The following is a 16,698-nucleotide window of genomic DNA, read 5'->3' as shown; positions in this document are numbered from 1 at the left end:
AATGAATATAAAAAGAGAATGACAAACCCTGATTATTCTTTGTCAGGATCTCGAAAAGACAATGCTCCGGATTTGTCGACAACATGCCAACAAAATAAATTATTTGTTCTTGCAGAGGCGGCTCAAGCTATCCAGCCAAATCGAGCACAAGAACAAAATTCTACAAAATTCCTAAATAATTTTTCATAATTTATAGAACAATTGTGTAACCTAGAAGGGACTTCGACATTGAACGTTAACCAGGACTGGACTTGCATTGCTACAAGTATTTTGCAATACTTATTTCAACAACCAGCATGCCAGACAAAGTCTTGAAATTATTACAATGGAATATACGAAGTTTAATTCCTAATAGACATAATTTACAACATATTTTATCTAATTTTTCTGCAGATGTCCTTCTTATACAAGAAACGTGGTTGAAAACTGACTCAACATTGAAGTTTAAAGGTTACAATTGGATAAGAGATGATCGTTTAGATGGATACGGTGGTTCAGCTATAGGTGTTAAAATAAATATACAGTATGACATTATTTTGTTTCAAAATATAAACAGTCAAATTCAGATTACAGGTGTTCGGATTGCTGATACGTCTTATGTATCAATTTACTGCCCTCCCACAGTGCACCTCCCTGTTACAGTGTGGCAGAATATCGTTGGGCAGCTTCTTTTGTGCTGGCAGGGGACATTAATGCACACCACCCTATGTGGGGCTAACTGATCGATCAGGTAAAGATTTGTATAATTACTTGCAAGATTCCTCAGCTGTATTACTCAATGACGGAACACCTACAATAATCTCAAGACCTAATGAACAGCCGAGTGCTCCAGACATAACTATTACCTCAAATGATATAGCTTCAAAAATCCATTGGAGTGTATTAGAGAAGTGTTACAACAGTAATCACATGCCAATTATGATAACCTTTCAACATAATAAAAATATAACGTGGTTTACTATGCGCCCTGAACAAAACAATAGTCAATATATATCAAGAAGGGTTGAATGGCAGAAATTCTCCGGAAATGTAAACAATGAATAAAGAATGAATTGTTGAAACAAGAAGTATCGTATGACACATTGGTGTCTCTCATTCGACAAGAACAAATAAATGCAACAGTATCTAATTTTGGATCTAGAAGAAAAGTGACTCCGTGGTGGACAACGGATTGCCAGAAATGGGTAAACGAACGACAAAAAGCATACATAAATTATAAGGAGAATCCTACCATCAATCATTTTATTAGATATAAAGAAATTGCAGCAAAAAGTCAGAGGTTCCTAAAGAAATCAAAATCATACTTTTGGAAGTCATTTTGCTCTACATTAACTAAAGATTCTTCTATTTCAGTGACTTGGAAAATAATAAGAAGTATGTCCAATAATAATACTTGTCATTATTTTGGAGGAGATATCAATTCAGCCTGGATAAAAGAATTTCACCGCAAGTTGACACCAGATGCGGTTGAAACTAATCTTTGTCAATTGTTAAACTCTATGAAATATCCAGAAACATCCACGTTAGAATCGCTATTCACTATGGATGAATTAGAATATGTTGTTCATAAACGAAAGAAAACGTCTCCGGGTTTAGATGGTATTACACACGAAATTCAACACTGGCCTTTGATTGGATATGAAATTTTACTAAATACATACAATTCAATATGGAATAGTGGAGAAATTCCATCACAGTGGAAAGAAGTGGTGATAATACCCATATTAAAACCAGGTAAACAATCAGGAATACATACGAACTATAGACCTATTGCAATGCCATCATGCCTTGCTAAATTATATGAACATTTAATACTGAACAGACTCACATGGTGGGTCGAATATAATCAGAAATTACCGAAACATCAGATGGGATTTAGGAAAGGAACTGGAACAGTAGATGTATTAGCGACACTAATTTTATATATATGGCTATCTTTCATACGGCGGGAATTTTGTATCGTAGTTTTTCTCGATCTAAGTAGCGCCTATGATTCTGTCCTTCCAAATATACTGTTACAAAAATTGGAGAAAATGAACGTTCCACGTAATTTTATAAAAAGTATTCTTGGATTATTATTGGCACGTAAGTTGTACATTCGATATTGAGGACAGTTATCCACCGCACGTTATACACATAAAGGTCTACCACAAGGCGCAGTTCTGAGTCCCATGATATTTAATATGTACACCGCAGATTTAGGCTCAAAAATTCTTCAACACACTGGTCTATTACAATATGCAGATGATATTGTTATATACACTAGTAGTAAAAATATTCAAGAAGGGGCTCAAAAAATTCAAAAATCTCTGGATGAATTATCATCATGGTGTGATATCAATGGAATTGAAGTAAATCCAGATAAGTCTTCGGTGGTAGTTTTTAATAAGAAGAGATCTCATTCATGCATATCAATAAATATAAACGGAAAAACTATTAGTCAACAAAGAAGTCATAAATTTTTGGGACTTATATTAGATGAAAACTTAAATGGAAGTCACAAGTACAACTGGCACAATGTAAGGGATCTCAAGTGTTTAACATAATAAAAATGTTGACAGTTAAGAAAAAGTGGGGTGCTGATCCTAAATTATTACATCAGATCCATAAACAGATGCTAAACTCAAGACTAGAGTATGGTTCCTTTATGTACAATGATAATTTAAGTTGGGCTTTTAACACGCTATCTTCTATCCAATATAGCAGTTTATCCAGGATTTATGGCCTTTGGAAAGGAACTCCAAAACAAGCAACTTTCGTAGAAGTGGGAGATCCACCATACAAACTTAGAGTTAAATATCTTGCGAGCAAATTTTTACTTAAGAAAATTGCCAACACGACATCTCCGATCATACCAAAACTTCAATTGTTAGACTCTTTGATGCTCAACAGACGTACAGCAAAATATAAATCCAGATTACCTATACTATATTATGCTTATAAGGACATTAATAAATTTCAAGCTAATATTATTCGTTTACCTAATGCACCATGCTTCATGACAGACTACTTGAATATGATATCTCCCATGAGGATTCATTTTCCTGCCTACCCAGGTAGAGTTTTCAGGACGACAATCCCTACAATTTCAAATAATATATATCAAGACTACATATATACATTCAAAATTACAATGTGAATATCACATATATACAGATGCTTCAAAATCAACGTCTGGAAAAACAGGAGCAGCATTTTACTGTGATAATTCTGCAGAATTCAAAATTTTTCCTTTGCCATCGTATCTGTTCATTTACACTGCAGAAGCTTTTGCAATACGACAGGCATTGCTTTATGTACAAAAGAAGAAGTTAAATTCTGTTCTAATTGCAACCGATTCCGCCTCTGTGCTAAATTCTTTACAGTTTGCATCATGGTCAAGTCATACGGAATGGTACATTGTTAACATAAGAATACTCACACTGAAATTAACGAGATTGGGATATGATATCAACTTTATTTGGACACCTGGACATTCTTTAATAGAAGGGAACAATATAGCAGATACTTTGGCAAAATATGGAGCGAATCAAACAATCCAACGGCCGCTTTCAATAAAGATTCCGTCCGTAGTTTTGGAATCACACATTAGAAAAATACTATTTACTGACTGGCAAAGCTTGTGGACAAATACTGGCACTCAATGCGGTAAGGCCTACTATTCTATACAAGAAAGAATTCCAAAGGAATGTTGGTTTAAACAGATTCAACTCTGCCTGAGTTCCCTCACAACTATAATGCGCTGCAGGTTAAATCACACTATCGCCGCAGCTCACCTTTACAAGAAGAATTTAGTGACTTCACCAGTTTGTTTGTGCAATGAATATACTGCAACTCCAAACCACATTATATTTCAATGCAAACTTTATGAAACTTACAGAGATCCATTTTTACAGGAATTGTACAGGAGTGGACATCAAACGCCACTGACACTGCCTTGTTTACTGACTTCACCTTCATCCTCGGTAATCTATATTCTTACAAAATATCTTAATAAGTGTAATATCGGGTGTCCCACTTAAAAGTGGTACGACTCACTGACGACTGCTTTTCATACTAGTTGAATTGTTTTTTCATATGTAAATACTGCAGAGTTTCAAGACATGTGTCATCATATAATTACATTTTCACATCTTATGTTAGGTTAGGTACACTTACTGTGTAAAACTGTCTGGTTTATAACAAATCCTGAAAGTGCCATCCACCAGCATCCAGGCATCGCTGCGCTTGCAGTACAATGTTCTGAGAAACACGTCGTAATTCTTCCGGGGAGATGTTATTTATCTTGTTTGTGATGTTCTCTTTCAGTTGGTCTATCGTATTAGGGTTATTAGGGTACACTTTTCCTTTCAGAGCTCCCCATAAATAAAAATCACAAGATGTTAAGTCCGGCGATCGCGGAGGCCAAAGGTTTTTTCTGACAAGCCTGTTTTCGGGAAACACTTCACTTATACGGGCCATACTCTGGTTGGAGGTGTGGGCACCATCTTGTTGAAAGACGCCGTGTCTTTTTTCATTTTCTGTTAACTGTGCATAGAACGACTCAAATATCTGCAGATATCTTTCGCTGTTGATAGTCTCTTCAAAGAAAATTGGTCCGATAATGCGTGTTCCCGACACTGCACACCAAACGCCTATCTTCTCTGGGTGAAGAGGTTCCTCATGCACGACGCGTTGGTTATCCTGTGACCAAAATCTACAATTCTGTGAGTTGATGTAACCAGAAAGATGAAACCAAGCTTCATCTGTCATGAAGAAGAGCATAGGATCCAAGTAACCATCAGCAATCGAAGATAACATCCAGTTGCAATAAGTAACTAGTTTAGCTTTGTCTGGTTCTTTCAATTCATGCACTACGGTCACACGAAATGGTCGGAAATGGAGCTCTTTTAGTACACCATGGCATGTTGTGCGGGATACACCAACTTGTTGAGATAATCTTCGTATCGATTTCTTGGGGCTTCACAATATGTTACTGCGAATTCTGTCCATTACCACCGGGGGGTCTTCACTGTGGGACGCTTCTTCTTCAAAACATTACTAACGGATCCTGTAGTCCTCCATTTGTTATAGATCTTTTGAATTGCATTGGTTGTGGGAGGCTTCATACCGACGTATTTCGCCACAAACATTTCTTTAGTCTCTTTAATGGACCCTGTCTTTATGTAAAATTCAACAATATCTATCCGGTGTTCAATTGCAAACTGCACCATTTCTCCGCAAACTTTTGCACAACAATCTCCGCAAACAATCACTTTTAAACTGTCGAACGCAACTCAACAATTACGTGTGACTTCAAGTAATGCGATATTTCAGTGTAGGCAACTACATTAATCTGATTCCACCCATTTATTTGTGAACGCCAGAATGAATGTTAGGCGTACCACTTTTAAGTGGGACACGTATAATTCTGTAAAAGTGTAATGAAATTTGGAAACTATTTATTATGAAAGGAATAATTGTGAGTAAATATTATGTGCATACATGTATATAATACCAATTGATAAATTGTTAACTGGTGCATGGATTTTGTCCACAACCAATAAATATTTTATAAAAAAAAATATAAAAAAACATTAAAAATTTGAATTTTTCGGTGTAAAAAGCAATGGCTATTGCGAAGAAAGACCGTGCACTGCTAGTGAAGTTGTTTTACCAGAATGGGAGCAATAGCAACGCTGCACTGCAGAAATATCGCCAACAGAAAGGGCTGAGAAGAGAGCCCATGTCAATTAATGGGCTGAAGATGATGAAGGAATTCGAGGAAACAGGTGAATTGGGTGTTGCACCAGGGAGAGGAAGGCGGCTCATCCCCGTGGAAGTTGTGGACGAAGTTGCTTTAGCTGTAGCTGACCGTGCAGCACATACCTCAACTTCTGCAACCAGTGCTAGAGCTGTTGCACGTGAATTGTCACTCCCCTGGTCAACGGTTCGCAAGGTTTTGCGCTGCATTTTACACTGGTATCCCTACAAGATTCAAACTGTGCACCAATTGAAACCCCAAGATATTCCACAACGCCGTGAGTTTGCACATCGGTTTTTGGCACGCATGGAAGTGGATGACATGTGGCCGGGGAATATTCTGTGGACTGACGAGGCGCATTTTACTCTGGACGGTGCAGTGAATACTCAGAACTGTCGCATATGGGGTTCCACTCGTCCACATGTTGTGCAGGAACAACCATTGCACTCAGTTTACGTGACTGCTTGGTGTGGGTTCACTAGCTCCTTCATTCTTGGTCCGTTTTTCTTTGAGGAGATGACACCTCGAGGGCCTGTTAGGTGTACAGTGACATATGCACGTTATAGGGACCTCCTTGTGCAACACGTGATTGCAGCTTTGCAAGAACGGAACTTTGAACACACCACCATTTTCATGCAAGGTGGGCAACATCACATGTCGCTCGCACCGTGAAAGATTTGCTGCGAGAAAACTTCACTAATGACCGCATCATCTCTAGGCAGTTTCCATATGCATGGCCTTCCAGATCCCCCGACCTTAATCCATGTAACTTCTGGCTGTGGGGATATTTAAAAGATCGTGTCTATCAGGGACAAGTCCGGTCTCTACCTGATCTGAAGCATACAACGTCATGTCGCTCAGATTTCACCAGACATGCTGCGAGCAACCGTCGACCATGCCGTGTTACAAATGCAGCATGTTGCTGAATTGGAGGCCATATTGAACAGTTCTTGTAACCATGCCAGAACCATTGTTGACATGTGTTTGATCTTTTCTGCCTTTTCCCTGTAACTATACCACGTTTTGACTGCTTACAGCGCCATTTTTTACCCTAGTGGCGAGAATTGGAACTATTTTTTTCTTTGCATAATTCGCGAGCGCATTGCTTCATTAGCATATCTACGAAGTTTCAGACTGCTACTCTCATTACAGCCGTGCTGTACCACTCTGAACACCGTCACTTTAATTATAACCACCTGGTATATTCCATATTAAAAAAAAAATATATAATAATAATAAAGAAAGCATAACATTATTGTCTGTACATAACACGTTCCCATTTCATAAATAATAAAACTACATCCCATATTATACAGTCATAACTTTTTACTGGTTAAAGATACGTCGAAAAAACCTTCACCATTGCATTTCTCGTGAAATTCTAGCCCATTTTGATATGTCGCACGACCCCCTTCCCATTTAAAATTCTGAAGTTGAATTCAAGATGGCGGACATCAAGATGGCCGCCGACCGTGTGGGTGGTGTCAATGTGGTTCCCCCTTGGCCAGGCAATGATTGGTCATCGCCATTTTCACATTCCATGCCGCAGTGGCCTTGTACTGAGGGTGTTAAGTGACTTATTGAGCCACCCTGTATGTTTGGTTGGAAAGTCAAGGCATCTCCAAAGAAACATGTTGATTGTTGACTTTGTCCAAAAGGGCTATTTAACAATAAAAAGCCAATCTAATCGAGGAGTTCCAGGTTCGACACCCGGTGGAGGCCCATTAGATGGTTTGGAGTCCATTATTTTGACCTGTAGGTTCAGTCTCGATTAGCCTATTCGTGCATCAAGTAGACTTAAAACAACAATTCGAACCACAATAACACGATTACAAAAGTCTTGGTCTCTGATCTGGTCAGATATGACGACTGAGCCATGATGTTCCCCATGAAGAGTTGTGGGGGATGGCAGAGAAGAGACTGATTCAAAGCTAAACAAGTGAATTTTTGGCATGCCTACTAGTTCACAGATAAAATAGATGAGCTGCATGTCGATGTACGAAAGTCTCTTATATCAAGGGATAAGCAAAGACTTCCAGTTCTTTTGTTATTGAATGTCTCTCACCCATCATTCCTGGTTTTGATGGTATAAAGTAAATAATTACAGGATTAACAGGAAACAAGAAAACCAATCCTTTGGCTGCTCATGATGTTAGAATGTCTTCAATGTTGAGTATTTGTCAAATGTCAAGTTTGAACGAAATAAGAGAGATAATCACTCAATCAGTCACTTCTGAAGTAAAAATCAGAGATGTATTGTATCCAGTTGATCCAGAGTTTTTATTTAAAATAATATTTTACTAAAAAATCACAAGACCTATTCAGAGTACAAACTGTCCCATGCCCGTTGTAGCTGATGAGGTAGGGATGTGGAAAACCAAAAAGCCTTCTATTTATGATCCTCTTTGAACCACTCTTTGAAACTTTCACAGATGGTATCAAGAGACAAGGAAGCTGCACCACCAGAGTTTCTTCGCATTATATTCTGTGAACGCCTTCAAGGTTCCACAAGGGGCCTTGTAGCTGTAGAAAATTGGGCTAGAGCGTTCAGTGATCTGTGAACATTGTAAAAATTAACTTGTTCAAAACTTGACACTGTTCTATATTCTGTCCGGGGAATCTCTGGAGAAAGGCCGCGCATTGCAGTAGACAAGGGAAGAAAGCGAGTGGGTGGAGCGAAGTAGTACAAGGGCCTGTAAACGACTAGTAGCTACAGTAGTTTTCCCCCTACCACGCAATTTTGTTCCTTCTCATGCAGAGGTGTGTAGTTAGGGCCCCACACTTTCTTGAGCACGGCCGAAGGTGGGGGTGATGTGAGCAGCACCATGCCCCTGACCGCCTTTACCCCCAGTTTTCTCCAGGTACCCACTTTATACGACGCTGTGTGGGTGCTGGGGCCGCTTGAACAGGTGGAAAAAATCTCCGTTCTGCCCCGCCGGGGATCGAACCCAGGTCTCTCGCATGGTGGTCAGATGCCCTAACGACTCTTTTTTTTTTTTTTTAAGGAATACTCCTATGCGGTAGTATTCCCCGTCATTCACCATTTTCTCAACTTTCACACATATCACTTTTTACTAATATTCTAGGTTTTTCTCATTACGGACATACACAAACATCCATGTCCTAGCCCGGATTCGAACCCGTGACCCCTGGCATTGAAGCCTGCTGTGAAAACCACTCCACCACGGAGGTCGACAGGACTCAGTTACCGCTGCTCATACATTTAGAAGAGGTATTTTATAAGAAATAAACCCTCAAGTTACCTTGTGAGAAAGTTTCCTTGTCTTTCGCTCTTACAAAATAGAGTGGAGAGAAATAAGTGAAATTACTCGCTTCTCTAGCACCCTAACGTGCTTCTTAGAACAAAAATGCACAGAACCTTATTTTTTGTAGAGAATTGTATGTAGATTGTTTTTCATCATAACCTCTTTTACTGTAAAGTGCTTTCCAAGCGATATATTTTCAAACAAAATATTTCCATGATTTTTTTCCTTATTGGACCCCAAAATCGTCCCTTGTTGACTGGCCTATTACTCGAATTCCTAGTAGTTCGGTCCTCCCCAATGGTGTAATGGTAATGTCGTCTCTTTGTAATGAAGGGGTCCCAAGTCAGGTTCCATACTACGTGTAGGCACATAGGGGTAAGCAGCCCACAGTAAGCTATATATCCAGTCCAAATTACCCTTTCTGTGCATGAAATTACTTAAAAACAAACTCAATCCACAACTATACCCGGGCCAGGCCGAGAACCGGCCCCCATTCACTGCGTAGAACGGCTATTTTGACAAAATCATGTTTCCGTAATGGCTACTTCGGGGAGGAGGGATTTTAAAGTTGCCGCTTCTTTCTCTAAAAAGGGGAGGACAGAGGTAGGTCTAATTGGCTGTTTGACCGCAAGTTTCTTCGTAGCTAAACGCGGCAACAGAGGGCAATTGCCATAAAGGCGGGTCTCCTGCCGGGAGTTACAGCGGCGTCACTATATACCACGTGACAGCACACGTGAAATACTCCGTGAAAATGGGTGATGAAGAAGATGAGATTTTGGCATCAGCTTTTGTAATTGTTATTTCTATCAAGCATCCATTGAGATTTTGGATTCGCCCAAGACTGAAAAGTCGAAGTAAGTGTAGTGGAAGTGATTTAATCAAAGACTTGATATTAAACGACGTAGACGCTGGGTTCAAAAATGTTTCCGCTATAAAAAGTTGCGACTTTGAAACGGTACTGACTAAAATTAGAACTCAAATCATCGTCCGGCTAGTGGCGTACCCAGGATTTCCGAAACGCGAGATAGTACGTATACTTTTTTTTTTTAAAAAAAAAAAGAAATACTCAGTCGCCTCCCCGACGGTGTAGTGTTAGCGTCGTCGCCTTGTAATCAATCGATACCCGGTTGAGGCCACATGATGGTTCGGAATCCACTTTAAACTATAGGTCCAGTCCCGATTACCCTTTCTGTACATAAAGTGGACTTAAAAGAACAAATCTCTCCTTCATTTTTAGTAGTCAGTCTTCATTGTGCTATCCTTGCCTCCTTTGATAATTTTTTTTAGAAATACTGGGTCAAAAGGGGGGATTATAACTAAGCGTGGCACAGGAAGCAGGAAGAAACAAGCAGTTTCCTCCTGCCAGTGCCTTTTGCAGCGGTATAATTGCCCCCCCCCCTCACACACCACATGTGTTTAAATAGCCACTGGCTTCGGTTACCTCGCCATTTTCACGTACAATCGAAGAGTAAGCGCGATCATCAGAGGGTTTATTGATTTTGATTTATTTGGTGTTTTAAGTCCACTTTATGCACAGTAAGGCTAATCGGGACTGGACCTACAGTTTAAAGGGGGATCCGAACCACTATGTTAATCATGGGGTCCCGGGTTCGAAACCCGGTGGAGGCTCATACTGGTTCGGATCACACTTTAAACTGTAGGTCCAGTACCGATTAGCCTTACTGTGCATAAAGTGGACTTAAAACACCAAATCAACAATCAACAACGAACCACTATGTACCTCCGCCGGGTATCGAACCCGTGACCCCATGATTACAAGGCAACGACGATACCACTGCGCCATCTGGGAGGCCCTGATCATCAGAAGGGTGCAATGGAGAACGATCAGTGGCATCCTTAAACCAGTCTTTAAGTTCTTTAAATAATTTACTTAAAATCTGGTTTAGAAGGTAGTTTTAAGAGTTTGCATACGATATAATTAGTAACTAATTTCCTGTAAGTAAAGTTAAATGTAGAACATACTATATAAAAAAGTTGGTTTACTGAGTGTAAACACGGTAACACAGATAAGACACTACTGGAGTACTTGCTGTAAGGACAAGAGCGCATTTGTCTTATGGTCTCAGTCTCACGTTTCATTATATATTGAGGAGGAAAGCCGGAGCAAGTGACAAATTTTGGGCTGATTTCTTTTGAAATGTGATTATTAGATCGTCAATATAACGAAATGGTAGGTCTTTAATGTCACAGGTGGTAAAACGAAGGAAAGACACCTGAACATACTTGTATGCAGCCCGGAAATTCATATAAAGTTATGTACAGTTACAGTTATGTACACATTCGAAAATTTATAGATATTAGACTACTTACTTCTTCATGGAAACTCGTTAAAATCCTCATACACTTAGAAAATAACTTGTAAATTTCAGCGAAACATTTCCATCTCTCAAACAGATTTGCCTGTGATATGAACCAGGTTACCAAAACAACTTCAAGAAGTCATTTTCATCTGTATTGTTGATAAGGAGATGTAGATGTAATTGTTAAAATAACATAACTACTGTACTGTTGAAGATTTTGGTTGAGTAAATTGCTGTATGCGTATGGAAGGTAACGGCATAAATATTTTATTACACAAGGTACAGTCATAAAATAACAGGAATTGTATTATAACTTTTTTACAAGGATACATACAGAAATGGCTTTTGCCTTAATTTTCGACATAGTCACCCTGCTTTTCAACACACTTGGTCTACCTGTCCACAAGCTTGCGGATTCCCTAAAAAAACAAAAAAAAAAAACTTTTTAGCATGGCGTGTAACTAACCAGCTTTGCACCGCCTCGATCACCTCGTTGTCATCTGCAAACTTCTAATCCCGCAAATGTTTTTGCAAAGGTCTAAACAAGTAAAAATCCGATGACGCCAAGTCGGTACCGTATGATGGATGTTTCAACAGCTCAAATTTCAGATCACGTATTGTATCCATAGTATGCACAGCCGTATGGGGGCGGGCGTTGTCGTGGAGCAGCAATACTCATTTTGAGAGAAGTCCCCGACGTCTTGATCGTATGGCAGGCTTCAACTTGCTTACCAACATGTCACTGTATCGAGCACTATTCACAGTTTGACCCTTCTCCTGGAAGTGCACCAATATAGGACCATTGACATCCCAAAAGATCGTTAGCAGCACTTTCCCAGCAGATGCTTCTGTCTTGAATTTTTTCTTGACCGGAGCCGTTGGGTGCTTCCACTCCATCGATTGCCTCTTACTCTCTGGTTCATAATGGTGCACCCAGGACTCGTCTCTTGTCATAATTCGATTAAGAAAAGCATCTCCTTCACGAGCATACCGACCAAGTGTTTCTGAGAGATTGTCTGCTGTGCATGCTTATGAACACTCGACAGATGCTGTGGTATCCATCGGTTACACACTTTCGTATAGTCAAGGTCATAATGGATGATATTGAATGCAGATCCATAACTCATGTTGAATTCTACGGCAATTTCATCAACAGTGACTCGCTTGTTGGCACGGATTCGCTCTCGCTGGTCGATCTGCTGTTTCACTGTCTCAGTTCCCACGCAAACTGTTCTTCCACTCCGCTGTTCATCACTCACATTTTGTTATCCTTTTTTTTTTTTTTTTTTTTTTTTTATCTTTCCACCCATTCGTACACTCTCCGCTTACTTAAACACTTGCCTCCATACTGAACCTTCATTCTGCTGTAGATTTCAGAAGGTTTCACTCCCTCTGTCCACAAAAAACGAAAAACACTTCGTTGCTCTTCTTTGGCGCAGGTCGACATCGGAGCGGCCATATTGTATGTACTACTGCGCAGGCACAAACTGCTTGATCGTCCCGACACCTATGTGGCGTATTTCTAGGAAACATTTTGTGTTCAGTGATACAATTTTTCGTTGTGCATCAATCTCCCTGAAAGTTATAATAAAATTCTTGTTATTTAATGACTGTACCTAATAATTAGAGCTCTTTAGAGGAAGGAATTACAAATATAATTTCACAAACGTGTATTATGATTGTGTGAATTTGTGTGTGTGTGCGTGTGATGTATTCAGTGGCGTAGCGTTATAGTACGCCCGTACGCCCGGCGTTCCCAGATTTAAAATTTCAAAAATGCTTAAATGCTGTGATTATAAAGTAAAACGTGACTAATTTCATATATGTTTGACCTTCATGGCATTATAATGGCTATTTTTCGCGATCCGCTTGCAACGCTCCACTCTCAACACTCGTTCTAGCATCTCTTTTCAATGCCTTTCCCGGCCGGACGCCGAGCAGGTTCGGCGTACAGGACTCCTATATTCCTTGCTGCCTTTATGGAGGGAAAGCTTCCATTTCTACAGCACGCGCGTAAATGGGGTCTCTTGCGCCGGCGTACGAGAGGTCTACCGTGATTGGTTCATGTGACCCTTCCTGCCTTCTGAAGCAGACGATAGCGGCAGAATTCCTACCCGGTTCTTCGCTCTTCGCGCTCATGCAACTCGTGCTGTGTGATGCTACAATACGCAATATTGACTGACGTAACTTTACCAATTTCAAATATACTGCTTCTTAATGGCCACTGCATTGTATAATTTATCGCACGAACAGCGATGTGTATTAGAAACTAAAAGTTCAACACAGTTTTTGTCAAATAAGTTGGTGAAGTCCTCGTGGTAGAAATTCAGCCTGTGGCTGCTCTACCACTTAACCCGCAAAACTATTATTTTTTATTGTATTGTTTCGTTATTATCTAACTACTTAATATTGTGTGAATGGAAATGTTTAGAATTCATTTGAAAACTCTTAACATCGAATGGTCTCTGGAGAAAATTATTTTAAAATGTTTATCAGCATTCTCAAGATGTAATAAACAGTGGTCTGAATTACTAATCGGCACTGTTACGTCAGTAGAGTGTACGATATTTGGATCATCCACTCTGCTTTTCACAGTGCGCCAAGACGACAGAGGTCCCTGGTTCGAATCCCGGCGTGAGCACGGGTGTTCTTTGTCAGTGTCCCTTCATCAATATCATCACTCATATTCATATTCGCAATTAACCAAAAGTGGTAGAAAAGCGAAGTAAAATAAACCAAATCAATCAGTAGTTGGATCGCCCACAACAATGACGTCTACTGTTGTGCAGAGGCGCTTGTGATTCAGGTAGGTTTTTAATGACTTGCGTCATGCAGAAAGATTTAAAAAAAGGTATAGAACACCAAGTTCAAAACATCTGTGGCATAGTGAGGCATCTAATTTTCTAGCTAAAACATGCAATGATGATGTTTTATTGAAAACCCACCTTACTTCAGGCAAATAATACCTGTGGCGACTAATACCATAAGAAAGGGCCGACTCTTCCTTCGGACTTAACGTTCCCACCCGAAATGTCCATGCTACGCCACTGGATGTATTATATGTATTATGCACGTCAGGCTTGAGCAACACGCTTGCACTTGTAAATGGCAACCAGCACTCCCTGTGGTGCGAGCTTTCCGACTTCACAATACACCTAAAAGATAGTAAGCAGCAGAGCAGGAGAGAGGAAGCCGCTTGCATTGATATTTGCATATATTGGTTTTTGATTGAGTTGGTGCTTTAAGTCCACTTTATGCACAGTGAGGCTAATCGGGACTGTACCTACAGCTTAAAGTGGGATCCGAACCACTAGGTATGCGCCTCCACCGGGAATCGAACACAGGACCTCTTGATTACAAGGCGACGACGGTACCACTGTGCCATGGGGGAGGCCCTTGCATATATTGGAAATAGCAAGAAACTCAAGTAGATCAGTCCTCACAGTCTCAATTAAATAGAACAGAAAGACAAATACAAGCTCAAAAGGTGTGTTATGGGGGTTATAACACCATTTGGATTTAATTTTTTAAAGTTATTATAATTATTTTTCCCCATTTTCCTGCCAATGTTGACATTCAAAATACTTTTTCAGCAACCTGTGTCTGTTAAAATTGACATTTCCACTCTAACCTAAAATGTGATTTTAAATGTATCACTGGATGTCATTCAAAATTATATAATAACGTTGTGCAAAATAGTTTGTGTTAATTCGAAATAGTTTGCGAAAAATTGGCCTTAGAAGTTGTGCCAAATTGATGCTATACGTCACGAAAACCGAACGGCCTCTGATTGGATATTCCAGTTATGACGTTCTCGTTCGGCAGTGAACTCGGTCGTCTGCTTAGCTCTCCAGAAATCCATGCACGAAAGCGTTCGTTGCTCCTCGTGTTTGTAACGCTGAATATTGTAGAGGATTCTGTGTGATTTTCAAAATTAAAGTTTCGATTATGACATGCAAGAGATGTACTAAAGCCAATTCCGGCAATCTAACATGCAATCTAATCCGGCATTCACGGTAGCTCCATATTTTGCACAACTGATATTGGATGGATCAGAGATAAGAGGAGCGAAAGCAGCGAGTTAAGTTTTGCAAGGGAAATCTGACATGGTGTTTACTTTCATCGACAGCTAATTAAAGAACATTTAATATTATTCTGTTGAAAGATTTTTCTCAGTAGCAATCATTCCTAATTTTCAGTTATTATTAGTTTAGTAGTGCTGGTATTACTGCAGTGCAATAAGTTTACCTGCTGGAGAAAAATGCCAGTCTCTCTTTGCACCATGGTTAAATCAGTGCTTTTTTCCTTGCGTAGCTTAAAATAAATGTATGTAACGCAAATGAGCGTAGGGAAGGGTGGGGGTTCGAACCGGTCTGTTGACCAGATCCTAGAAGTTGGCATCGTTCATTTCAAGTTACAAAAACAGAAAGTATATTACTTTTATTGTAAATAATAATAATAGAAATAAATTTCAGTTAGATATTATTCCAACCATGGGCATTGCCAGAATTTTTTGCTGGAGCTCGGGAAATGATAAAACTTGAATAGTAGAAATAATAAAAATTGATAAAAATAGAATTGTTATTTTAGAGTGATAAATATTATATACTAATGAAAATAAACAGATGAGTGAATATCTAGTACAAAGTTATTTCATATATTTTTTGTTCACATTTCACTCGTGTACTGAAATTCATAGTTACTGTATTTGTTATTAACTTTTGCATACATCATTCGCGAAAAGGCTGTAAAAGGTAGGGGAAAATTTTACTCATAAGGCTTATGTTGTGACCTCTCCCATAAAACTATATTTTTTAGAATATTGAAAACTGTGGAACCATTTATTTCTTGGATTAAATGGTATACAACTTGGTTCCTATATTTTCCTTTTTTTTTTTTTTTTTGATCTAACACACTTTCTACTGTCTTTATATATTGTTCAAATACTAACTAAATGATCTTTATTTCTCCTATTAACAATAAAAATAACAAGCTTTCTTCTTTTTTGTGACTTGAAATGAACGATGCCAATTTCCAAAGGGAGGACCGACTCCCCTCCTTTCGACGCCCATGATTCCAACAGAAAAATTAAAGTAAGAAATGCGCGAGATCGAAAAAAGTTCAGTGTAAAATGCTGGAACCATATTCTTATTATTTAATCCAAGGAATAGTGCCCGGTTCGCTCAACGCGCGTTAAATTTTAAAGAAGCGTTAAATCAAGTTAACGCTACATTAGCACATTGAGGCATTTCTCCAACCTTCGTTAAGGCTAACAGACCTCTAATGTCGTCGTTAAATCTAAAGGCACTCTTTTGCTTCATTAAAGTGCTTAACAGCGCGTTGTGTTGTGTCGGAAATAAGATGGAGA

At 39.3% G+C, this 16,698-nt stretch overlaps 1 protein-coding gene across 1 annotated transcript in view; it reads right to left on the bottom strand.

Moving 5' to 3' along the window:
- Window positions 1–11,406, bottom strand: part of LOC145990436 (leukocyte elastase inhibitor-like) — a 29,078-nt gene extending 17,672 nt beyond the window's left edge. The window contains exon 1 of the mRNA XM_083126126.1: window positions 11,341–11,406. Within this exon, the coding sequence (XP_082982252.1) occupies window positions 11,341–11,370 (30 nt within the window). The 5' untranslated portion in view covers window positions 11,371–11,406. The remainder of the gene's footprint in view (window positions 1–11,340) is intronic.
- Window positions 11,407–16,698: the final 5,292 nt, after the last annotated feature.

Source organism: Lepisma saccharinum, chromosome 7 (assembly GCF_977018435.1).
Source record: "Lepisma saccharinum chromosome 7, izLepSacc3.1, whole genome shotgun sequence".
Lineage (NCBI taxonomy): Eukaryota > Metazoa > Arthropoda > Insecta > Zygentoma > Lepismatidae > Lepisma > Lepisma saccharinum.
Note: the sequence above shows the minus strand (reverse complement) of the source record. Positions and strands in the feature narration are given on the sequence as shown.